Source organism: Betta splendens, chromosome 22, assembly GCF_900634795.4.
Source record: "Betta splendens chromosome 22, fBetSpl5.4, whole genome shotgun sequence".
Lineage (NCBI taxonomy): Eukaryota > Metazoa > Chordata > Actinopteri > Anabantiformes > Osphronemidae > Betta > Betta splendens.
The window spans coordinates 8,709,490-8,732,992 of NC_040900.2; the positions used below are offsets into that span (position 1 = coordinate 8,709,490).

General features: G+C 42.2%; 5 protein-coding genes across 7 annotated transcripts; 3 read left to right on the forward strand and 2 right to left on the reverse strand.

The window, feature by feature from the left end:
- Positions 1-3,294: 3,294 nt before the first annotated feature.
- oip5 (opa interacting protein 5) lies at positions 3,295-4,650 on the reverse strand. 2 transcript variants are annotated; one of them, XM_041069070.2, is made up of 5 exons: positions 4,313-4,650; positions 4,042-4,108; positions 3,846-3,959; positions 3,689-3,770; positions 3,295-3,547 (listed from the first exon to the last, which is right to left on the reverse strand). In XM_041069070.2, exons 1-5 carry the CDS (start codon positions 4,476-4,478, stop codon positions 3,449-3,451), a joined length of 528 nt encoding a protein of 175 aa, XP_040925004.1. In that variant the 5' UTR covers positions 4,479-4,650; the 3' UTR covers positions 3,295-3,448. The 2 variants fall into 2 exon arrangements, with proteins under 2 accessions (XP_040925004.1, XP_040925003.1); XM_041069069.2 differs by having other exon boundaries at positions 3,846-3,968.
- A 166-nt stretch (positions 4,651-4,816) lies between these two features.
- nusap1 (nucleolar and spindle associated protein 1) lies at positions 4,817-7,901 on the forward strand. The gene is made up of 12 exons (XM_029138858.3): positions 4,817-5,036; positions 5,168-5,230; positions 5,328-5,510; positions 5,618-5,801; positions 5,955-6,047; positions 6,129-6,241; positions 6,316-6,357; positions 6,459-6,625; positions 6,805-6,965; positions 7,055-7,168; positions 7,257-7,386; positions 7,463-7,901. The coding sequence occupies exons 1-12, from the start codon at positions 4,959-4,961 to the stop codon at positions 7,548-7,550; spliced, it is 1,416 nt and encodes a 471-aa protein (XP_028994691.1). The 5' UTR covers positions 4,817-4,958; the 3' UTR covers positions 7,551-7,901.
- Positions 7,898-10,867, reverse strand: ndufaf1 (NADH:ubiquinone oxidoreductase complex assembly factor 1). Of its 2 annotated transcripts, none has more exons than XM_041069067.2 (5): positions 10,714-10,867; positions 8,854-9,396; positions 8,485-8,670; positions 8,318-8,392; positions 7,898-8,179 (listed from the first exon to the last, which is right to left on the reverse strand). In XM_041069067.2, exons 2-5 carry the CDS (start codon positions 9,367-9,369, stop codon positions 8,039-8,041), a joined length of 918 nt encoding a protein of 305 aa, XP_040925001.1. In that variant the 5' UTR covers positions 9,370-9,396; positions 10,714-10,867; the 3' UTR covers positions 7,898-8,038. The 2 variants fall into 2 exon arrangements, with proteins under 2 accessions (XP_040925001.1, XP_028994699.1); XM_029138866.3 differs by lacking the exon at positions 10,714-10,867 and adding an exon at positions 9,790-10,070.
- rtf1 (RTF1 homolog, Paf1/RNA polymerase II complex component) lies at positions 10,203-17,399 on the forward strand. The gene is made up of 18 exons (XM_029138845.3): positions 10,203-10,504; positions 11,982-12,092; positions 12,200-12,350; positions 13,037-13,238; positions 13,325-13,442; positions 13,535-13,646; positions 13,741-13,879; positions 13,966-14,143; positions 14,252-14,334; positions 14,426-14,513; positions 14,648-14,755; positions 14,830-14,907; positions 14,991-15,112; positions 15,202-15,259; positions 15,412-15,489; positions 15,571-15,672; positions 16,068-16,182; positions 16,408-17,399. The coding sequence occupies exons 1-18, from the start codon at positions 10,421-10,423 to the stop codon at positions 16,512-16,514; spliced, it is 2,034 nt and encodes a 677-aa protein (XP_028994678.1). The 5' UTR covers positions 10,203-10,420; the 3' UTR covers positions 16,515-17,399.
- Positions 17,400-17,822: 423 nt separating this feature from the next.
- Positions 17,823-22,513, forward strand: golga5 (golgin A5). The gene is made up of 13 exons (XM_029138844.3): positions 17,823-18,012; positions 18,816-19,475; positions 19,571-19,768; positions 19,844-20,063; positions 20,145-20,268; positions 20,390-20,593; positions 20,682-20,852; positions 20,958-21,086; positions 21,198-21,296; positions 21,442-21,661; positions 21,768-21,867; positions 21,952-22,015; positions 22,110-22,513. The coding sequence occupies exons 2-13, from the start codon at positions 18,824-18,826 to the stop codon at positions 22,188-22,190; spliced, it is 2,262 nt and encodes a 753-aa protein (XP_028994677.1). The 5' UTR covers positions 17,823-18,012; positions 18,816-18,823; the 3' UTR covers positions 22,191-22,513.
- Positions 22,514-23,503: the final 990 nt, after the last annotated feature.

Consider the following 23,503-nt stretch of genomic DNA (forward strand, 5'->3'; position numbering starts at 1 on the left):
AATGGCGTAGAGCAGAGGGTGCTCGGAGGAGAGGACGAGGAGACCCTCTTCTCTCCTCCTCGGTGTGTCGGAGGGGAGAAGGGGGTCCGCGGATTCGGGGCTCCTTCTTCCCCAAACCGGGACAGAAGCCTTTGACAGAACACCACCGATGTGTCACAGCAGAAGATCCCCGTGCTGGTTGTTTACCGCTGCGCTGAGCTGCGGCTCAGACCACAGGGGAAGCGTCTCCGCGTCGTCACCAGCTCACACCAAGGTCAGTGCTCCTGCTTCACCTGTTCGTGCTTCACCGGTCTAACTTAAATGACACCCAGGTACCGTCATTGTATGAGATGCATTCAGTGTCAACTAATGTCTTTGTATTTAAAATGAATGGGCAGCTATTGTCGTTCGTCTCTGTCAACAACAGTGTTGGTCTGCGACGACTGACTCGTTTTTCACATTTTCTAGGATGGTTGTTCCATGTAAATGTAACGCAAAGTACAGGCGTGGACTGGAGGGACATTTCAGCACAATCCACCGATCCCAAGACCCGTGGAGGTAAAGAACGACCTCTTTTGGGCTTGTGGGACAGGGGTGCCCTCCTTCCAGCCGTTGCTCCCCCGTCTCGCCCTGTTTCTGCAGCACGGTCATCAATTAGTCCATCCTGCAAAATCTGGGATACTCTGATCTCCATCACATGCTCCGTGTCTACATGTAGACTGACTGTGATTGAAAAGCGATGGAGTTTCTGCACAGGCTTTATTTGCCTGCAGGTCTCTGCGATGTGATCAGTCATTTTCTTATCAGACTGCATGTAAACATACTAACAACTTATTTGAAACATGTTTAAACACCCCCACTGTCAGTGAAACAGATCAAAGCAGCCAGATAAGGAACAAATTAGCTGCTCTTGTTTTCTGAGTAGAAAATAAAGACACAATATACTGTAGCAATGATCAAGGCCTGTGATTAAATTAGTACTCTTTTTTGGTTCTTTTTATAACACTACCTCATTGCCATAACAAATCCCACAGGAGTGAAGGGGTGTGTGATCAGTACACGTAGCTTGATGGCTGTCAAGTGCCAGAGCAGGTTTTTATTTAGCATTGTTTGTGAATGGGTCAAGTAGCCCACAAGCACATGACGAATGTTTGACCATTTTAAGACGAAAATGTCCCAGGGTCGTATTTTTACGAGTATGCTTTATTTTCCCTCAATGTTCAGGTTGTGTTGCGATCTCAGTTAAGGCTGCATGTTCAACTAGAAAAACGGGCAGCAGCCCCCTTGCGACCTGGTAGTTTATAGTACTGAAAGTTGGCCATTTATTCTTGTTCTCCTTTTAGTTTATCTTGAGTCTTCTCCCCGTAGAATTGCTCCCATTTTGCCATTTTCATGCTCAAACATGCAATTATTTTTTTCTGCCCCTTGCTCTAATTTGTGCGTGTGTAACCACGAGAGAGATATGATAATACAAGCTGCAGGCAAATTAAGATTTAACTGCTTTGATTTGTTTGTGTCATATAGCAGCAGATACAGTCGTATAAAAATGAAATGATCTATTTATCTGAAGAAAACCCTGGTCTTAATCTTCAGATCTTCTAATTTCTTTTTTTTTATTTTTGTGGGACTTGTACACAAAAAGAAAATGAAATTTACCGGGATTTGTGCAATATTTGATCTTAACTGTCATGTTGTTGACCAAACTGTATATTGTATAAACAAGTGACAAGTTGTTTGAAAGCAACAAAATCACCAATGTCTTCCATTAAGATATGTATAGCTTATTTAGCGGGACTGTGGTGCCAACATTATAGTAGCCATGCATGACCAGTAGTGACGCTTGCTTCATGAAGAATAGTGAAATCAGTTTGCAGGAAAAGTTGGAGCCCTTCTAAGTAGGAGTGGTAGAAAGACTTGCTAAAACATCACCCTATTGCATTTAAATGCACATCTAGGCTGTGCAATGAACATACGCTTAGAACATGACAAATCAGACTATGGGATTAGAGTTAATGTTGTTATAATGCTTATCTAACTAACGAAGATGTCCTAATGTAAAAATTAAGTGAATCATATCGTTTGACAGCTAAAAGCTCCACAAAGCAAGCCTCATATCTTTATATAAGTTGTATGAAGGATAATACTTTGTTTGGATCGGATTGGTAGCGATCTAGTGTAGTGTTTTACTCCTAGAGTTAAGATCTCACCATGACCCTGTATTGTACATATTACCTTGTAGTTTTTGGGGATTCAGAGCATTTTATTTTATTCCATGAAATTGTATTTGAGTTGAGCTTTAGAAGCAATAACCTACAACGATGCATGAGGTTAGTGCCAGGGTGCAAGTGTTAAAAGGATTCTGTAATGTCATGTGGAATGGACCCCCCCCCCCTTCTCTATCTCTCTGATGCCTTTGGTAGCTAAAGTATCTATAGTCACTTTTTTGCAGCATGTCAGTTCTTGTAGCATTTTTAATTCCACAGAACCCGCCCCTTCCTTTAGTGTTGCAAACTTTTCCATGACCCTGTGGCTGCAAATGACTTTACTGAATGAACTTGACACTTGTTTGAAAAGCACTTTCTGTGTACTGACTTGCACCGTCATCATCAGCATCCTGTCTTAAATACCGTGTTCTACAAACCCTGTAATGCTCTCTGTGGGGATTTCTAATCACCATTTATAAGCAAGTAGGCGTCTAGCAACATGAATATACTGTATGGGTTTAAAATATGCATGATTTAGCAGATTAATGAATGATATGTATTGCATGCAATAATCCAATTTTGTCATGTGAATGAGTGTATTTAGGATATTGAAATGTTCATATCTGATGTTGTGTGACAAGGTAACAGTGTGGGGACTGTTGTTTGACTCTGCAGCAGCATGTTGAAGTAGCTTTGAACCATCAGTTGTGGTCTTTACAGACAGCACCAAAAACAAAGACGTGACGCAGAGCAGCGTTTCTGTTCGTGCCAGTCACGACTACGGCAGCGCTGCCACAGTGCAGCCAGAACAGCACCAATTAACCTTTGTTCCCATAAAATATATATATACAACGTAGCTAAGAAGATTAATGACATTACTTTGTTGATCAAGTTTTCCACTGAGGCGGTGGACTGTGTAGAAACTATGCACTCCAGAGGGAGGATATGGGCATGCTTATTACATGTGAGCCTCTTGTCTGGTTTTGTATCCACTCAAAAAAACTGAATATGTATCAGAATTTCAGCAATAAAACGCAGCATGGTGCCAACTGGACGATTTGGGCCTTAATGTTTTGGTGTTTTTAAATGAAACACACACACACACACGATATGCAGTTTGCTGAGGGTGGTAAATTAAGATTTTTATTCAGATTTTACATATAACATACAATTAGGATCCTGTTTATTAAGCGCTTTGTGATCTACTGGGTTGCTGAATACGGTTGGTGATTAGCTGAGCGTAGCTCTGTGCTGCCTTTTGCAGGCTACATGTCCACGTATAATTCACTGGTCCCACTCCTCTCAGCCAGTCTGTCCCTAATGCACAACATCTGATCCATTTTGGCTTCAAACTGCTGCATCACCTGCAGGAGAAGGGGAAAAAGAAGATTTTTCAGTTTAAAAAAAAAAAGTATTGTTTTACTGTCGTGAGCAACTGAACAAACAAACAGACTGGACTAGTTGTACATACTGCTATTAAACACAGCATCGTTCTACAGTCTCACCATGTCGATGTCATCTCTAAGGGGTTTCAGGTCAAATGTGAGCGTGGATGCTTTCACCATAGAGCTGCTGTCAAGGATGTAACTGCAGAGGTAATTGGACATAAAACGTTCCGCACTGAGCTTTGATGAAATCAGGTGCAACATGTTCGTCTCTTACCAATTGAGGTTTGCTTTGCAAAGGAGGACGAGCGAGCGAAGGGCGGCCAGGTGTGATGGAGCGGAGAGGATGACTTTCCCCACAGTGCTGCAGCAGTCGCAACACTTCACGGAGCTGTAAACGCTGACAGAGGACGGATGATGCTGTATGTGTGACGGATGACCGCTCCCAACAACACAAACTGCAACACACTCACCAGTTAGCCAGTTCTCCTTTATGTCCGACCTTACTCGCGTCAGCGATGACCACATCTTTAGTCACTCCTTAAAGAAAACAAGCCGCGTCAATAAGCCAAACAGTATCTTTTTTAACCTCTTCACCATCACTGAGGAAGACGTCACGTGTCACGGATGATGAGTTGTGTTGTCACCTAGGGAGATCCAGACTAGCCGAGCCTTCACAAACGCAAATCACGTGCTAGCACGAATCACCGTCCTCGCGAGTTTTAAACAAACAGGTGAACTCACTCAAACACGCGATGGAATCCAGACATTTACTTTCCCCGCACACGCCGAAGGAGTCGGCCAGCAGCGTGTTGCACTTCGCGCAGTGGAAGGTCATCGGCTTATCTACCGCCGCTGTGACCGGTTCGCCGTCGCTACGTTTGATCAAGACGCTCTCGTCGTATTCCATGATGGGGACGTTTCGCAGCGCCCGTATTAGCGCTGCAAACACAGAGCGTTGGTTGGATTAGTTGATCGTTCAGTTTGGCGCGCTGTGACGTCACGTTACCCGGAATAACACTGCCACCGTCTGGACAAACGCGATAAACATTTATTGTAACATGTACCACAGATACAAATGTTTACGGCTTAATCATTACAGTATTGAAAAATCACAGTAGTAATGCTTGGTTAAATTTTATTACGTGGTTGGATTAACTGAGGCTCACAATTGTCAAGACGGTTTAAAAATAAAAAAAATGCTTAGCACTGCACCGATTGGGTGCGAGGCACATCCGGCTACACCCATCAGCCAATCAAACGGCTCTCGCGCGTGTGTTTTGAAACGGAGGCAGTTTTAACCGTCCTGCCCCGCTACCGTCCACAGTGCGAGAGACATTAAACGTGTGTTTTGGTTTCTTCTTTCAAACGGAATAACCTAACGACGAACATGGATTTCCTGGATAACAAGAAATATGCCGAGTTGCAGAGTATCGCCAAGGATCTTGGACTCAAAGCGAACATGAAAGTAATGTAACTTAGCTAATTTAACGGCAAGGTAGCGTTCAAGTTGAATTAGCTGCGCTACGTTGCTGTGATGCTAAATAAAATGAGTGCGCTTGGTGAGTAAACGTTTTGTCTTTATTAAATTGAAAACAGGCCGATAAGCTTCTGAAAGCGATCAAGCAGTATTATGAAGAACAAAAGAACAAAGAAGATCAGGTACGTCTGATAGCTGTTATTCCCTCATGCCGTTTCGTGTACCAAAGTCTTTTAGCTTAACGCCACTGTCCTGTTTATGTTGCGTGTGCAACTAAAGGACGCGGCTGCTGTGCAACAGAACGAGAGCGCAGCCCAGGATCACGCTCCGAAATTCAAATCTTCACCATGCGAGGAAGACATTTCCAGCACCACTGTGTTTGTGAACACACGCCGAGGCAAGCGAAATGGTACCAAGAGAAAGATCTCTAGTACGGGGCCAGTGACTGAGTGTGATCCCAAGGTAATTACCATTGTCCGTGATGATACTTGTGAACAAGGTCACATATGTGTTGCTTAATATAAAATCAGAGCATAATCATTTTTTTTATGTTTCATCATTTATTCAAGGCTGATGGTGAAGTGGCTGTATCTGATGTACCTGGTGATGCTAAGGGTTCTAAGAAGAGAAAACTGTCCTCTCCCCGGGGTTCAGATAAAACTGAAAATGAGCCCCCCAACGAGACAACTGTGGCTGTGGAGAGTGAGCAACAACCTGACATTAAGGATGGAGATGATGTACAAAAGGATGCAGGTAAGAAACATGAAACATTGTGGAAATGTATGACTGATTCCCCATTAGTGTGTAAGCTCTTCATTTGTTTTTTTCCCAGAGCTTATCTTTATTACGTTAAGTTATTATCCTATGTGACTTGGTAAATTTCCTCATTTTTATGTGTTCTTTCAGGAAAGGCACCAAAAGTCTCCAAAGCTGGCAAAATCCCTCGATACCAAAAGCTCCAACAGAAAAACAAGCCGCTGTTGAAGCCTGTCACTCCTAGTGAGTAATTTGTGATCAGGCGTAAGATTGAAAGACCAAAATATAGAAATGGTATTCTTCTAAATAATGTTTTTTGTGCAGACTTTAAAAAGCTCCACGAGGCTCACTTTAACAAGATGGAATCTATTGACTCCTATGTCCAGAGAAAAACCAAACAGATGGATGCCTACAGAAGTTCAGTCAAAGAAGTAAAGGTAGTCAACAGTTACGCTCTCTGCGGGTTTATAGAAAAGACTACATTTACTAACTGTGGTTTCCCCTTTTTTAGACACGTTCTGTGTCCCAGGAAGTAGATGGCAAGGCACAAGCTGTAAGTGTCTTGATTCATGTTTAATGTGCATATATGTGCAGACAGTATTGTTGTGGTTACTGAGCGCTATATATTCTGATGGGTATGCATCCTTTCTACAGAAAGCAAGCTCCGTGTTCAGCCCTATTCCAGTGAAGAAGCCAGTTGCTGAAGAAAAACGAAGACATACTTTTCTTTCAGCTAGTAAAGCTCCGCCAAACAAAGCTGCTGGGAAGGAAGGTGTAGCATTCAGACCGTCTGTTCTTTCCACCCGCAGGATCAATGTGCGGTGAGTGACTATTCCTTGGATAAGGAGCCTTTTCAGAAATCAAAAGCAGGTGCAATTTGCTTGGTAACCACTTCCAGCGCAGAACCTTGTCTTTTATTTTTTTACACATAGCTGTTTGGATACACAATGTTAACTGCATCACAAGCGTATTATTTAATAATCTAATGGGTTTCCTGCAGGTTTTCAGAAGCCACTCATGACAACGAACATAAAAAGTCCATGGTAAAGACACCGTTGCGTATGTCATCTTGTGTGACTTCGAGCACCCCTCAAAAACTGTCTGACACAGTGAAGGCCAACAATGTCAAGACCTCAATGTTGTCTGCCACAAAGACTCCAGGTACATTCACTAAATCATGTGATCTTTATTTCACTAAGTTTATAATGTATCATGTGTTAATGATTTTTTTCCCATCTGATTTACGAAAGGACCATTCGTTTTCACTGGTAACACAAGTATTTCAACTCCTGGAACCCAAAAAAAGCCAAGCTTTGATCTGCAGGCGAGTCTGGCTCGTCCACTCAACTATAAGCCTCATAAAGGTATGAGCATGTCAGCCTCCCGGTTTGACTGAAACGTACAATAATATGAGACAAATGAACCCTGCCATCTATTTTTTTTTTCCCCAAGGTAAACTGAAGCCATTTAGTGACGTCAAAGAAAACACAGCAGCAGCAGGAAACACAACAGCAGCAGGAAACACATCCACTGTCCCAAACTCTCATCAGAAAAATTACAAACAGCACCAAGTCAAAACCAGGTATATAGAACATCTTCTGTCTTGTCTGGTAATTTGCGTCACCTATATTCACCTAGAGATGTTTGTTTGATTGCAGGGAGGATAGAAGAGCAAAACAGACAGAGCAAAGGAAGCAGAAGAAAGCAAGCATGCTCGGAGCAAGAAGGGGTCTTGTCATGATGTGATGCCTCTGGCATCAGATGCTTATCTGGATGTTTGTACAGCCTGTTCCAATGTAAATATTTTATCATTTATATCCTGTTTCTGTGACCTTGAGGAAAAATAGATGATGGTTTTTATTTCTTCTATTCAGCCTACATTTAGTTTAGCTTTGATTCATGTATTGGGTGAAATTGTTTGTGAACGAATGTATTAGTATTAGAATTGTTGTTCTAGTTCTTGCTAAACATTTGTTTATAAAAAAAGAGAATGATGCTTTGTCTTTTGAATAAAAAGATTATGTAAGCAGCAACCTGTTCTTACAATAAAATTGCTATTAAAGTTTAACAGCATGTAGCAAAAAATGACTAAATTCACTTGGAACGTTTTTTTTTTTAATGGTACAGGTAGAATGATAGACTTGGTGTCTTACAAGGAGCTTTGTAATTGATGGATGGGGTGACATTGGGAAGGCATTTTTTAGAATTGTACAGTTGGAGTGTAATGATTGATGTCAAACTTCTGGATTCCTCTTGTATAACTCATAGGCAAACTCTTCTGTGTGCGCATAATCCTTGCAGACACCAATGTAATCAATCTCTAGCTGGAATGGACCGTCTGCTTTGTCTCCCAAGGTAAACCCAATGGTATTAATCTGCAAAAACAAGAAATCATAATCAAATCTAGACTCAAAGCTTACAGTAAATAACATGTATTTGAATGCTTTAATGCCCTAAGTAGTGTGACTTCATAGCTTAGCTTATGTATTCAATGCTGTTTACACTACACGTACCTTGTCCAGCCACAAAGCATGCTGACTATCTTGTATTCTTCCTCGATGTGTGAGGAAGAACTTAGAGAAAGGTATCTGAAAATCAGCAATTATTTTAGTGACTTACATTTCCTTCAACAATGTCAAATGTTATCCAGTTTCCCCTAAAAGTCATCAAGGTGTTTCACCTTGACATCTTGCCAGTAGGGCCCTCCTCTTGTATACAGGAAGTAACTGTAAATGTCGTCTTTCTGGTGGGAGAAGTATGATTCTGCTGCAATGTTGACCATCCAAGGACGGCCGTCGCCGCGCACACGCAGATGTAGAGTGTTGAAACTGGACCAGTCAAAGTGCTTTTTCCTATCGAACGAAGCCTAAAACAGGAAAGAGTGGTTTAAATGTCAGGTAAGTGTCAGATGTTGACAGATTGTAAAGATGCCAGTGCCAGTAAACAATTGCACTGCACACTACTGATTTTAAGTTACATGCCATGCATATATTTATACTTCAAATTAATTTAACTCCATGAATGACAGGTCAGTCAGCAAGACACTAACCAGTGATTGTTTCGAGCGCATTGTGCAGTAGCCACTATAACGTGTTTCTCCGTCCCTCGGAGGAGTTGAGCTCATAGTCCCATACAATAAGCAGGTATTGTTGTTCCTACCGAGCTTCAGGTAAACTTCACTCTGGCCCCCTATCTCTCGGTCCGAGGACACCGTCCACCCCTCCAAGCTCTCTGGACCTCTGAACTCCCATATCACCCTGTTCTGCTCCAGTATATGCTCAAGGAGGGGCTTTCCCTGTGGACCAACCCAGCGCTCAAAAAACTCTTTTTTTAGCAGTGTGAAATGCTTCTTAATCCCCTGCAAACCCTTTGAGAAGTTGAAGTTAATCTTCTGCCATGGAAACTTGTCTTCTTTGGGGCGTCCCGGCCTCCTGTATTCACCCTGAAATACAGTTCTTTTGGGCACTTTGACAGAAGCGACGGAAGGAAGCAGCAGCTGGTGATGCCGGAAGATGGAGCTAAGCAGCCTCACTGATGTGAGGCACGTGACGTTTGGCATGGGCATTTTACTGAGACTGGACTGGAGGAGTCACTGCAGGAATACAGAAAGTGGTGTTACTACAGTTTCCTCATATGGTGACAAAGGGTTAAAAAATATATAATAATAAGGACAGAATTCCTGTTTTTTGACTAAACAGGTTGTACAATGGTAAATTGTCTTTATAGGTTTACGCATTTTATTGGTAGTCCACACACACTAAAGTACATTTAATAATTTACACGTTTATTTCCACCACAGGTTTTGACTTATGTCAATACGTAAAGAAAATAAGTCTGTCTGTCACACACACCACGAATGCATCACATCAGTAAATTAATCTTTTGTAGTTTAGTTAAATCGTTTAAATCGAGGTTGCTTAGTTATAATTCTGAAAGCATCATTTAACAGTGTAAAAACAGTTAGCATACTTCGCTTACTACTTACTTTGGCCATGCTGAATCAAATCGAGACGGATTGAAATTCACCGATTACAGGTTCGTGTTTGACAAGATTTTAAAGCTATCTAATTAAGACACGGTTAAGTTATTTAAACTAGTCTTGTATATACGTTCACAAATCCAAGGTTGTCGGGATTAGCACGAGAGAAGGGACGGAAACTCTCGGGCTACATTCAACACACATACGAACAAAACTGTTCAGAGACGAAGCTAAACATTTCGTACAACTGATTTATAACAACACTGCATTGTGCACCTGAATGTAACTCTGGTGCACCGCCGATATCCTTCCGGACATAATCGATTACTAAATGTAAAGGATTCCTACCTCAGCTGTCAAATCTCAAAACCTTTCCCTCACTAACCCAATGTTTCCCTTTCAGGAAAGACTATATATATAGGTGATGACAATTATATAAACTAGAATTTAAATTGGATTTTGAATGATATGAAATCTATTATTATATTACTACGGTATCGAAATGAGCACGCATGCTCAGTATCGCCTTTGTGTGGTTGACTGCAGAACCAACTAGCTACATAGCAGCAACGGCTAGCCTTAAACGTTTAAGCTAGACGCCACAGCGGTAGCTAGCCCGTTAGCCGTGCAGCTAATCATGGTGAATGTAAAAAAGCGGAAAGGACGGGTCGTGATCGACTCCGATTCCGAAGACAGTGCGAGCGACGACAATTTAGACGAGGTAGGCGCCAATCTTTATGGTCACTCGTCGCTCCTTACGTTGCCATCGCTTTGAGGTGAAGCTGGTGTAAGCTAACTGGCTGCGCCGTGCTCGGCCTCGCCGAGACTGGGCCCTTGTTGTTTAAAATCATTGTTGTGTTTTCGCGTAAACGGAGAGGTTCTGGTGTTAAACAAAGTGTTAGGTGTTACACCGGAGTTTGTGCAGCGTACTTAACCCCAGCGAAAGCCTTTGAAGCGACTCGTTAGCACTAGCGATTGCATTCCGAGAGATCCACTAGCACTCATGCAGTAATGTTGCCATGAAAATGCCGCGAACTGGGCCTTGTACTGGTTTCCAGTTGCGAGGCTACTGTCATGTATGTGTGGATAATCTGTTGGTTAAGTCTCGTGTGCTACGTTTAGGGGATTGCAGAAAATGAAGCCGTATCAGCCCAGTCGCACTTGGTTTAGCTGCAAGAACCTTATCTCCTGAATGACGTCAGGGGCTCAGAGCTGAACTTGTGTTGTTGTCAAACAAACGTTGTCAAGCGGAGCTTCCCAGTGTTACATGTAGTCCAACCAATGCTTCGACTATGTCTATCATCAGTGCATCTGACGGTGCCCTCACTGCCAAATGCTTGATCTTGGGGCACAATAACAAAAATCTGGGGACAGTGCTTCCCAGGGCAGGGGGCGGGTACCAGCTAATCTGCTCGTTTCCCCCCTTTACAGAAATACAGATTTAATTTTTTCTGAAATTTAGAGATAGATATTTCTTAAATTTTCCTCTCCCCTGCCAACTGTCATTCTGCTTTGCTGCCTTCTGCTACACACCGCAACACACCACACAGCCCAGGTGATAAGTCATGTCTAGAATGCTGTGAACCTGATTCAAGCAGAAATTATTATTATTAAGGGTCAGAAAATCAAGTTGGTTGTGGGAACTAGATAACTTAAAAATAATTGCACAGGTGTTTGTGTTGGATTATGAGTTAGAACTTGAGGTGCAGGTGTTTTCTCTACTATTACCTTCCAATGCACTGGTGTCAATGTCAAACTAACTGGGTTCGGTCACGTAAGTTGAAACAAGGCAGTGATCAGAAGTATTGTAATGTTGGTGGTAGGTTTGAGTCACAGTTCTGGATAAATCCTGGTGAAGTATTGCTGCTCACATTGCGGTGTTTTAATGGTCACTTGCATTTGGATTTTGCCTCCTTCTTCAGATGTAATTTTACCTGTAGGATAATAACTACTGATAAGTGAAAATATGCGTTTACCTTTGCTCATGTTGCTAGTTAGGAAGCGTAGAGTGGTCATTTGGAAGCTCGCTTCAGGCACAGCTGGTATCTCTGACTTGGGATGTGGGCCGTATTTATAGACTTTCACCCATGACACATATGAGCAGGGCTGCAGTTGCAGGGTATTGGTTTCATTTTTACAACTTTGACTATGATTTTGTCTCAGTTTTCTTTCTAAACCACATCACTCGCTTTTATTAGGAGCTGTTGTCTTTGGCAAAGAGGAAGAGGGTGGATTCAGGTGAGCAGGAGGAGCCAGTTAGCAAGCCTGCAGCTTCTACCGACTCAGAGACATCTGACAGTGATGATGAGGTATGTTTGGAACAATTTAGTTTAATTTCGATACCAGTTAAAAATGCATCATCTTGGCTGTTACAATGTTTTATTGCCAAAATTAAAAGCTTCACTCCTTTGTCTAGTGGACTGTGGGTGGCACCAAAGGCAAAAAGAAGGTCAAGCAAGGGAAAGGTTCTGAGAAGAAAAATGCTACGAAGAAGAAGGTTAATAAAGCAACGGCGTCCGGCAGCTCAGATGGAGATAGCTCAGCTGAGAGCTCTGCACCTGAGGAAGGTATGTGTCAGCTTGCATGGGAAAATGCTCTCTACTCTCATCCAGCTTTTATTTCCATTTTCACAGACCAGCATCAGTCCATCTTTTAAGAAGCCTCAGTTGCTTCAGGAATCATGTGATAAAATGCCCAGCCACTTGTGTTGACAGCTGTGCAGGTCTCAACTGATACACGTGTTGTACTGTGCAAGTGCAAAGCGAGATCAGACATATTGTAATCTGTAGTCTACTTATCACCAGAATGCCGTGTCCTCAGGTATTTCAGGTGTCTGGGATTAGGTTACTCCCTGACTGAGCTTCATTATGCCGGGAACACAATGTAACGTCTAAGCTGTTTATTTGTGTTACATTATCCTGCTTTGCACTTGAGGACTGTGTGTCAAAAGATCAGGTATCCAGAAAGTTCAACTTTTTTAATTTATGTTTAGCAGCGAAAAAGTAACCAGGATCAATCCTTAACAGCACTGAAATCAATTTCAGTCTTTTACATATGTTAAAAGAATTTACAGGTGATAAGTAAATACACAGTTGACAATAACAGTAGAATTTGGTAAAACCTGGTACTGCAAATAATCAAAAAAATATTTGTTTCTATATTTAATGTAATAACATATTATAGGCACCAACTTCTGTTAACTTTGAATTTAGCTCATTCAAGTGTTTATGTTGTGTCAATTCCTCATTTTCAGGTGAAGTGTCTGATTCAGAGAGCAACAGTTCGTCCTCCAGCTCGGACTCGGACTCATCCGAGGACGACGAGTTCAGGGATGGCTATGATGACGACCTGATGGGAGACGCAGAGGACAGAGCCCGTTTAGAGCAGATGACAGAAAAGGAAAGAGAGCAAGAATTGTTCAACAGAATTGAAAAGAGAGAGGTGCTGAAGAGACGGTGAGAACCATTTGCTTTGACTTGAGCGTAATATTAGCAGATATTGGAATTTTGATCCAAGACTAATAAGACAATTGTTTGTCCAGGTTTGAAATTAAGAAAAAGCTGAAGACTGCAAAGAAGAAGGAGAAAGAGGAGAAGAAAAAGAAGCAAGAGGAGGAGCAAGAAAAAAGGAAGCAATCTCAGGTTCAAGATACACAAGTGGTAAGTTTGGGTTCACACATCTGAAACCATTTTATGTGGACTAGTGACATTTCCATATTGTGTTCACTGTGTTTATGTTCACTCCACTTTAGGTCATGTCACACAACAAGGAGAGGCGATCCAAACGTGATGAAAAGCTCGACAAAAAATCCCAGGCCATGGAAGAACTTAAAGCGGAGCGTGAGAAGAAGAAAAACAAAACAGGTGAGTGTGACTCTTTTTCACAAGAGATGTAAATGTTGTGATGTGACCGTTCAGTCTATTGCAAACGCTGATGGCTCATCTGCTAATTGAGCAGCGGAACTCTTGGCCAAACGTCAGCCCCTGAAGACAAGCGAAGTTTACTCTGATGATGAAGAGGAAGAGGAGGAAGATGACGACAAGTCGTCAGTCAAGAGCGATCGGAGTTCACGCTCATCGTCTTACGACGATGACGAGTAGGTGTCGCTTGGTTTCCAGCTTCATAGGAAATGAAACAATGAGCGGAGGAAGCTTTAAACCTTTAAATGTGTCCCTTTAACAGAAAAGAAGAGACTCCACCAAAGTCGCAGCCTGTTTCGCTTCCAGATGAGCTAAATAGGATCCGTCTGTCCAGACACAAGCTGGAGCGCTGGTGCCACATGCCCTTCTTTGCTAAGACAGTGACCGGCTGCTTTGTGAGGATAGGGATTGGAAACAGCAGTAGCAAACCAGTTTATAGGGTGAGTTGGTTGGTATCTAATGCTGCTCAATAGTGGTGGTGAAAATATTGGTGAAATCACGGCTTAGTGGGGAAGTTGTGTCATTATAGTCGTTTGATTTGTTAAAAGGTGGCTGAAATTGTGGATGTGGTGGAGACAGCAAAGGTTTACCAACTCGGATCAACACGAACAAACAAAGGGTTGCAATTAAGGTAAGTGAACTGAAAGATGTGTTAACATACACTCAGCCCAATGGTTCTTTTCCCTAAAACTGTAGCCATTAATATTTAATGTACTTCCCAGGCATGGCGGCGACACGCGGGTTTTTAGGCTTGAGTTTGTATCAAATCAGGAGTTCACAGAAAATGAGTTCATGAAGTGGAAAGAGGCGGTAAGTGGATTATTAAAATTATTTGGAAAAAGGTAGATAAAGTTTCTTCATGTGGTTAATGAGACCCAGTTACAGCTGGTGATCTATGATTGCTTAAATTCATTAAACATTTTGATTGCTCATGTTTTCTTTAGATGATAGTGGCCGGTATGCAAGTCCCAACGCTCGATGAAATCACCAAAAAGGAGCAGTCCATCAAAGAGGCTCTGAACTATAAGTTCAATGACAAAGACATAGAGGATGTAGGTGCTTTTCCAGTGTTTTCTAGTGGTCTTTAAAACTGGGCTAAGGTAATTAAGCCTCCTATTTCCTGCAGATTGTTAAAGAAAAGGACAGATTCCGAAAAGCGCCTCCAAACTATGCCATGAAGAAAACACAGTTACTTAAGGACAAGGTAAACAGTTAACGAGGAATGTGTTTGTTCACAATTATCCCTGCTGTGCCGTCAATGTTGAGTTTCATGCGTTTTGATTAAAGGCCATGGCAGAAGAGAGCGGAGATGGCGAGAAAGTGAAAGTGATCCAGGACGAGCTGAACGAGCTTGAGGAACGAGCAGAGGCGCTTGATCGCCAGAGGACCAAGAACATCTCTGCCATCAGGTACACAAGCTGGAAATGATTTCAAGGGTATTTTTGATACTCTATCAAAATAGAAATGTCCTTGACTTTTAGAATGTTTTATGTTACAGCTACATTAATCAAAGGAACAGAAGCTGGAACATTGTTGAATCTGAGAAAGCACTTGTGGTAAGTTTCATACATTTCTTTCCCTTCACATTGTTCTAGCTCTTTTAAGAGTACACATTCTGTTTGGGGACTTCACAGCCACTCTGATCAAAATAAAACAGTGGAAGTCAGTGGCTACTTGTGTTAAACCTTGTTCCCCCATTCTCTTTCAGGCTGAAGGACAGAACGCCAAAAACCAACAAATGGATCCTTTCACACGAAGACAGTGCAAACCCACCATGGTGTCTAATGTAAGATGTTTGTGGTTATCTCATGTCTGAAAATATACATTTAATTCCTGCATCTAATAACATGTCCTTGCTTTTCTGCAGGCAAGAGACCCATCAGTCCACGCAGCTATTCTTGCCCACCTGAATCAGAAGTACGGCTCTGGGTCAACACCCGATCCTTCTAGTGCAGAGAAGAGCAAACTGGTAAGCCAGAGACACTCCCTATGGAAATGGAGCCAAATGCTCATTATAATCCTGTCGACAAAAACAAGAAGCCGAGTTCTTGTGCTGTTTTGCCGTCTTCCTTGCAGTCATTAAAAGTCAGAATTACACTGACATAATTTCTTTTTCTGTCCATAACCTTCCTGAAAAGATAAGATGAGGTGACTGTCTAGTGTAAAAAAGGATTTCTCTCAGGGTTTCTCTCAGGGGATGCAGTAAACTAAATATAGCTGGTTTTATTTTGAGGTAAGGAACATGCAAATGTGAGGCAGAAATGAATATTTTTGCAGGAGGATTTGGGTTTTTTTTCTCCGTAAACAGTGACGCTTAGAAAACTAAGCAAAAACTAACATTAACACTGAGTGGCACTGTCCTAGGGTCAAGCAAACCCAAAAGACAAAGATGTCCCCAAGCCAACCACTGACCTCTCGGAAGACTTGTTCAAAGTTCATGACTTTGATGTGAAGATTGACCTACAGGTTCCCAATGCTGGTAAGACGCTCTCTCTGTCTACATATGTGTGTTGCTGTATAGTTTTTACGTGTGAACTCCAGATATTGTGCAGAGTTGGGTTTCAGACAAGGTGACAGACTCCACTGTGGATGTCTGAGATTAGCTTCCGTTTTAATGGATAGATGTTCCGCTAGGTTGCAGAAGCGACACATCATTTCATTGCAGTTGTCACCAGATTTTGTTTTGCTCCGATTGCTTTCGCAGAAGCAAAGTCTCTGTCCGTGAGCTCCAACGCGCTGCCGGTGAAGGACGGCGCTCCTCGCAGGTCCCTCAACCTGGAGGACTACAAAAAGAGGAGAGGGCTGATCTGATGTGGCCAGTCTGCCGTTCAGAAGCCACACTGCATGTGTAATCGGCTGTGCAAAAGAGAGCGAGTGAGTGTGTATGTGCGTGTGACTGAGCTGTTGAGGGAGAGCGAGTGAGCGCTAATGGCGGTTGTATGTTTGAATGTTGACACAGACTCTATACCCAGACACAGAGAAAATACTGATTAAGCAAAGGCAACATTTTTCATAAAGGATCTCTCTCGGAAGAAACCTGTCCAGATATTTGTTGATTTGTTATTTTTGCATTATTAGACACACTCGTATACTGAGTTGTGTTTTTTATGTATTTAACCCCTTCCCCTTTCTGTTGGATCATCCTGACTCCGCTCCGAAAGGACAATGAGCTTCTGGATTGTAACACTGAACAAGGACACTATCTTAGAAGACTTCGATTGATGAAGCATTTTGGGATGAGTCTGCGTCTAATGGAGGTGACCATTCTGATCTCACAATCAGAACATACGGTTGTAAATGTTTTCCCCACAGTGTGTGGTCATCTGCCGTTGCAGTCCATCCTGAATTTTAGCAGCCTAATGGTAGATGATCACCATCTCTGAATGTGGATCCCAGCTCTCCATGACAATTGTGTTAAGTACAGTTCATCTTAATTGGACACTTCTCACTTTTTAAAACTTTGAAACAGCCCAATTTAAGAAGAACCCTTTTTCTATGGCTGGCCTATTAAAGTGTTGTTTCATTTCTGTTATCTCTTTGTTGGTTGTTCATGGGAAAACTCCCTTACCCTTAACTCCCAGAGCAGATTCTATGTGTTATTGTGTCCATAGTCAGTTCCTGTATTGATGTGGCATGCCATGTAAATATGCATTTTGGAGTGAGTGCGGAAAAAAATAAAGAGGCACTGTTTCATAACATGACAGTTCATGTCTCTTCTTTCTTCTTTTTATTGTGGAACCATGGAGAAAAGGCACCTGCTGTGATGGTTTTGTCTTTTTGAAGTAGATTTTTATTTTTTTATGCCTAATTTTTTTATGCCTAATTTGTTATTCCTATTATGTTTATTTTTAATCCATAAAATGTATATAATTGTATTTTAATATGTTTTAACAGTTATACTAGTAGTTATAGTAAAATTGTGGAAGAGTGGAAGTAAAAAGGCTGAAAAGAAAAGTACACAATAAGTAGCATAATAGGAATACCCATGGTATTAAATGTAATACCGTTGTAATAAAGGTCATTGTACTTATTTCGGGATTTCCCTGGATAAACCCTGAGGAGGTAGATGTTGTAAAGGTGACGGGCTCATTTTTGATCAGGCCTTTGTGGAGACGCTCTGTTTTGGGGTCCTTGCCAGCAGCGCTTCCGGGTCCACGTATTGAGAACATCACAAATCTCCTTCCTGGCGAATAATGTCGTTTGGCTGAGTTTGTCCCAACGGTTTATGTTCGTGATTTTACCTGTTTAAACCTATAGTTTATAGTCAAATACCCAGAGGCGCTTCCAGATTTGTACATCCTTTTAAACGGTAGGAGGTTTTTACCTAAGTACTCAGCTAGCCTGTTAGCTTAGCAGTGATGGAATTCATCCTGGATAGATTTATTTGCACTTCGAGCTCAGTTGTCGATGCTATCTTTAGCAATTTTTATTTATCTACAAACGTTGGGTGTTAATAATGTACTTAGATTTTAGCTTTGGCTGTTAAGTTTTCGAGTTAGCATTTTAGCTGTGCACACATCACTACAGTGACAGGGGAGTTTGCAGAGCTGTGGTTGGGCTGTCTGTAATCTGAATTATCTGTCAATCCACTCAATGAAAACTACTAACAGCTTATGTCAGTTAATATAACACAAGTGTTGGATGAATAGATGTCAACAACATGATAACGGTTCGTTACAGGGCTGAAACAGACAGTTTTACAGATACGTTGGTATTGGGTGATGACTTACTGACTTCATATAGGCACACTCTGTTTATGTTCCACAGGCCATGTAAATAGACAGAAGGCTTGTCTGTCATTTTAAAATCCTTTGTCCAGGAACATCCTGGTTACACTTACACAGCAAGTGCACACATGCTTCCTAACTTTACTTTCAGATTTTCTCAGGTTCTAGTTTGTGCATTAGCTGTAGGGACAGGATGTTATTTTTGGAGTTCTTTCCTGGTGTGTTATATTTGGATAATAACACAGTCCTATTTTATTTCATTATCATTTTATCCTATGTTTATGTAGTAAAACATACTATTTGTTAGCTAAACCTCAATGTGTGTAAACCTGTGTGGAGAAAAACTTAGTATACGCTTTTAAGTCTTTACTATTTTTGCTGTTAGGTTTCACTATGTCTTGGTTTACCGACTTGGCTGGGAAAGCTGAAGACTTCCTGAATAAGGTGGACCAGGGAGCTGCCTCAGCTCTGAGCAAAAACCAAGACAGTACATCATCCTTTGCCGCATCCTATGAAGGCGAAGTTACTGTAGAACCTACGTATAATACTACAGGGTTCAAAACTGACACAGCTGTAACACAACATGCCTATGCATCTTCTCATGATGCACTAAGCTACATCTCTGCAGCAGCTGGCAACATCAAAAAATCCAATGCAAGCTTCCAGTCTGCAGCAGCCTCTGCAGTCTCTAACCCTCCTGGTACTGGCAGCATTCCTGCCTCTGCAAAGGCCTCCTCTGGCTTTGTAAGGCCCAAAAAGAGTGACCAGGATGTGGATGATGACATGCTGTTTGACTTTCTAAACAGCTCAGATCCTCCTGTCAGCAGCAGCAGGAGGGATTCTAGACGTGAACTGAAAGCTGTGGTTCCACTTATTGAATCCCAGCATTCAACTCCTCCACCTTCTGCCATTACACAAACTATACCTTCAGTCCCATCCACACCCCCCTCAACTCGCGGTGTATCAAGGGCTTCGAGCATGAGCTCATTGTCTGGTCACAGCATCAAAACATCAGAGGATGGTTCCACTAAACGGCAAAGCCAAGGTATGAATGACAACAGAGTATATGTGGTATAATCTGTATTTTCTTTTGGGTGTTAATATGATAATGTTTGCATTCTTTTGATTTGATTTCTACAGACACACCCGAGAGTTCAGACTCGGGCATGGCTGTTCCTCAGGAGTCCATCAGGATGGAGGTACCTCCTTCTACAGAGGAGCCACAGAGCCAGGTCCTGTCCAGTCTGCGTCTGGAGAACCAGTTACTACGAAGTGAGGTGGCCTCCCTTAACCAAGAAATGGCTTCAGTCATCCAGAGGGCAAAAGACATGCAAGATGGTGGGAGAAAGGACAAAACAGGAGTAATGATGGCTCATAAGTGTGCCAGTGTTGATTATGCTGTTTTCATTGCAGAATTGAACCAGGCCAGACTACGTGCAGACAAATGGAACTCAGAACAGTCTCAGACTAATCGGACTTTACGGGAACTTCGGTCACAGGTTGATGACCTAACAGAGGCTCTTTCAGCCAAAGATGGCCAACTTGCAGTTTTGAAAATCAGACTGGATGAAGCCGATCAGCTGCTTAAGGCTCGCAGCACTGCACTTGAGGAGGCTCAGAAGGAACAGTCAAGGTAGCATCCTGTGATCAACTTTAATTCACAGGGCAGATTTAGTTTCGAAACAATTTGAAACATGGTGATTCTCTCACTTAGACTCATGCAAGACCACACAGAAGGGAGCAGCATGCAATCCAAAGCTCTTGAGACAATACAGGAGAGGCTACGAGAAACTGAAAAGGCTCTGAGAAGGGAGCAGGATAGCTACCGGCAGATGCAGGTACATCCAGTATGGTGCTATCTCCCTCTTTTATGTATATGTTTAATTGTTAAGAATCTGGTATAGCTACATTATATGTTCTAATAAAATGTGAAGACTAAAATTTGTTTCTTGTTTATAGAGTGAGCAATCTGGTCGACTGTCCAAACTGGAGGCTGAGAGGCAGACCCTTGCAGAGACGGTGACTGCAGCAGAGCGGCGGGGTGCAGAGGAGAAGCTCAGGGTTGATGACCTCCAACAGCAACTAAAAAGTGCCAAAGCTGCAGCTGAGTTAGCAAAGCAGGAGTTGCAGGACTACAAGCACAAAGCATCCCGCATATTACAAGTAAAGTAACATCATGTGGGATGGTTGTTTCCTTCTTTGTAATTAGCTTTTCTCATAACTAAAATAGCCCTTTTGAATATCTTTCTAGTCCAAAGAGAAGCTGATCAGCAGTCTGAAGGAGGGATCTGGTCTGGACACACTGGACGGCAGTGGGACCATGGCTCTGGAGCTGGAAGAACTGCGACACGAGAAGGAGATGCAGAGGGAGGAGATGCAAAAGTTACAGGGGCAAGTACAAACTCTTCGAACGGAAATACAGGTAAGATGCTGTGAATGCCAGGAGAAAAATGTATGTTGGAGATGTGAAAATTAGTTTTTCCATACACGTGTTTTTTCTGTTAGCTTTACAACGTCCTTTTTTCAGGATTTAGAAAATCAAGCTTTGACAGAAGCAGAGACGTGGCGTGAGCAGCAGGTGCATTTACAAGAACAACATGCTTTGGAAAACAGAGCTAAACAAGAGATGGAGGCTGAGGTTGAGCGCTACAAACAGGTACAGAGGAACATATCGGCTTTAGAAAATTACTGTGATGCTCTCCATTAGACCTGTTTGGCTATATTTGTTGCACATCTGCAAAGTTGTTGTCTCTTTTTTTAATAATAGGAAGTGCAGTACCTTGAGGAAGAGCACCATCGAGCTAAAGCCACTCTGCAAAGTCGAATCAAAGACAGAGAAGATGAAATCCAAAAACTCAGGAACCAGGTTGGTTCCTTTTTATGTTTCACCATCTCCTTGAGAGCCAGGTTATATTGAATGTGGTCTTTGAGAAATGTTTATATTAGCAGTACTTGTTTATGAATACATTTTCCCTAAAGTGCCAGAATTTGACATTCTTTTCCTCTTCCAGTTGACCAACAAGACTCTCAGCAGCAGCCAAACAGAGCTGGAGAATCGGCTCCACCAGTTGACAGAGACGCTGATCCAGAAGCAGACAATGCTGGAGGCTTTGGGCACAGAGAAAAACTCCCTGGTTTTTCAGCTGGAGCGTTTGGAACAACAACTAAAGAACGCACAGGGTGGACAAAGTGGAGGGCCAGCTATTAATATGAGTGGCCTGGAAGGACCAGGTAGGTGAGACTGAGGGCAGAAAGGATTTTTTTAAAGTGAGAGCACAACAGCATCTACAAGCATCATGTCATAAGAACCTTGAGATTTTGTGCTGTATATTCTCAGGAGCGCGACAAAGAAACACACCGGTCCTATTCAGCGACCAAGACACTCCCGGCGTGTATGGCAAAGTTCGTAAGGCAGCCAGCACAATTGATCGTTTCAGGTAAAAGTCCTACCTTATGACAAGTGTGCAGTAATTACTTGAAGTACTTTCCTCAGTGGTAAATATAATTTTGCTAATCTTCAGCATCAGACTGGGAATCTTCCTGCGGCGCTACCCTATAGCCAGAGTGTTTGTCATCTTGTATATGGTGAGTATTTATTTGTGTAACTGATGTGCAATTTTCCCAATGTGATGAACACTGATTAATAAGACGTTAACAGTTGTTGTGTTTTTGTTAACAGGCGGTGCTGCACCTTTGGGTTATGATTGTTCTCCTAACGTACACACCAGAAATGCACCACGGGAATCCAGATGGAAGATAGGGGGCTTGAACTTGAGTTTTTACTAAAGTGAGCTCTATTGCCTTCTATGTAAGGATAAAGAAGCTGCTGGAATTTGGGCTCTGGGACCCAACTTTCCCTGTTTTGCACAGTAATGGTATGAATTAAAGACATTGGTTCTTGTTTCTATCTTTATTCAAATGAAGATTAGTAGCTGAAAGCTGCAACGAATTTCAAAATAATTAAATAGAAGTTGTATTCGTGGTCTGCTGCAATGACAATAAATGGGTCTGTTTTCTGGAGAAACTGTATTTAACACTATGTAAAAAAAACTTTTAATAAACAAGTTAGAGAAATCAAATAAACTGGACATTTTTCTGGGAAAGGAAAACGGCACCAGTGGTTTTGCTCAGTCTTGCCTCTGCTTGTCTTCTCTCTATCTGGTGCAACGTTTTCCAATTTTATGGAAACTGTTGGTTTGGTAGCTTTATCAGGCTACCCTATCTGGCAAAGGACAAAGCTGTGAAATTTGCGAGTGATGCTCGCAAATTTCCAGCTCCTTCAGATTTTACCATGTTTCGTAGCGGCTGGACAATGGAAGAGTAACCGTCAAACCACTCCGAGCTGTATCCTGTCAGTCCCAAAAATGTCAACATCTCTCGGACTGTGGTCGGCTTGGGTGCTTGAGACACAGCTTTCAGTTGATCTGGAGACACTGACCTGGTCCCCTCCGCAATCACTCTCCCCAAATACTCTACACGATCTTTACAGTACTGCAGTTTCTTGAGTGAAGCTTTATGACCCCTTTCAGCTAATAAGGTCAATAAGGTGATAGAATCTTCATGGCACGTTTCTAGGTCAGGTGCGCAGAGGATGATATCATCAACGTACTGGAGGACAGTGCTTTTTATCTTACCGGCCAAATCTTCCATGTCCTCCTTTAACACTTTGTTAAATAAGTGTGGACTGTGCTTGAATCCCTGTGGCAACCTAGTGTATGTGTAAGACTGTCCTCTGTAAGTGAAGGCAAAAAGATGTCTGCTGTACTCACTCACTGGCACGCTGAAAAATGCAGAACACAAATCAACCACAGTAAACCACTTTGCATCTGGTGGAACATTGGACAACAACGTGTGTGGATTCGGTACTTCAGATGGATAATCCTCAACTACTTCATTTAACGCTCTAAGGCCATGCACTAGCCTAAATCTTTCCCTGTCCGCCTTTTTGATAGGGTATATGGGTGTGTTACCACTTGGGTTCGGTTCCTCCACAAGTACACCTGCATCCAACAGACCTTGGATGGTTGGCTGAATTCCAGCCTCAGCTTCAGGTTGTAATGGATATTGTGACTT

Bases quoted from the DNA above. Each gene is read 5' to 3' on its own strand.
- nusap1 (XM_029138858.3), top strand. From the start codon at position 4,959: ATGGATTTCCTGGATAACAAGAAATATGCCGAGTTGCAGAGTATCGCC. The intron at 5,802-5,954 runs GTAAGAAACATG...GTGTTCTTTCAG, and splicing joins TGATGTACAAAAGGATGCAG to GAAAGGCACCAAAAGTCTCC. The intron at 6,242-6,315 runs GTAGTCAACAGT...CCCCTTTTTTAG, and splicing joins GTTCAGTCAAAGAAGTAAAG to ACACGTTCTGTGTCCCAGGA.
- oip5 (XM_041069069.2), bottom strand. From the start codon at position 4,478: ATGGAATACGACGAGAGCGTCTTGATCAAACGTAGCGACGGCGAACCG. The intron at 3,969-4,041 runs GTGAGTGTGTTG...GTCCTCTGTCAG, and splicing joins AAAGGAGAACTGGCTAACTG to CGTTTACAGCTCCGTGAAGT. The intron at 3,548-3,688 runs GTGAGACTGTAG...CTTCTCCTGCAG, and splicing joins TTAGAGATGACATCGACATG to GTGATGCAGCAGTTTGAAGC.
- rtf1 (XM_029138845.3), top strand. From the start codon at position 10,421: ATGGTGAATGTAAAAAAGCGGAAAGGACGGGTCGTGATCGACTCCGAT. The intron at 10,505-11,981 runs GTAGGCGCCAAT...CGCTTTTATTAG, and splicing joins GCGACGACAATTTAGACGAG to GAGCTGTTGTCTTTGGCAAA. The intron at 14,756-14,829 runs GTAGGTGCTTTT...TATTTCCTGCAG, and splicing joins ATGACAAAGACATAGAGGAT to ATTGTTAAAGAAAAGGACAG.
- golga5 (XM_029138844.3), top strand. From the start codon at position 18,824: ATGTCTTGGTTTACCGACTTGGCTGGGAAAGCTGAAGACTTCCTGAAT. The intron at 19,476-19,570 runs GTATGAATGACA...TGATTTCTACAG, and splicing joins CACTAAACGGCAAAGCCAAG to ACACACCCGAGAGTTCAGAC. The intron at 20,853-20,957 runs GTAAGATGCTGT...TCCTTTTTTCAG, and splicing joins CTCTTCGAACGGAAATACAG to GATTTAGAAAATCAAGCTTT.
- ndufaf1 (XM_041069067.2), bottom strand. From the start codon at position 9,369: ATGCCCATGCCAAACGTCACGTGCCTCACATCAGTGAGGCTGCTTAGC. The intron at 8,393-8,484 runs GTGAAACACCTT...GCTGATTTTCAG, and splicing joins CCTACTGGCAAGATGTCAAG to ATACCTTTCTCTAAGTTCTT. The intron at 8,180-8,317 runs GTACGTGTAGTG...TTGTTTTTGCAG, and splicing joins ATGCTTTGTGGCTGGACAAG to ATTAATACCATTGGGTTTAC.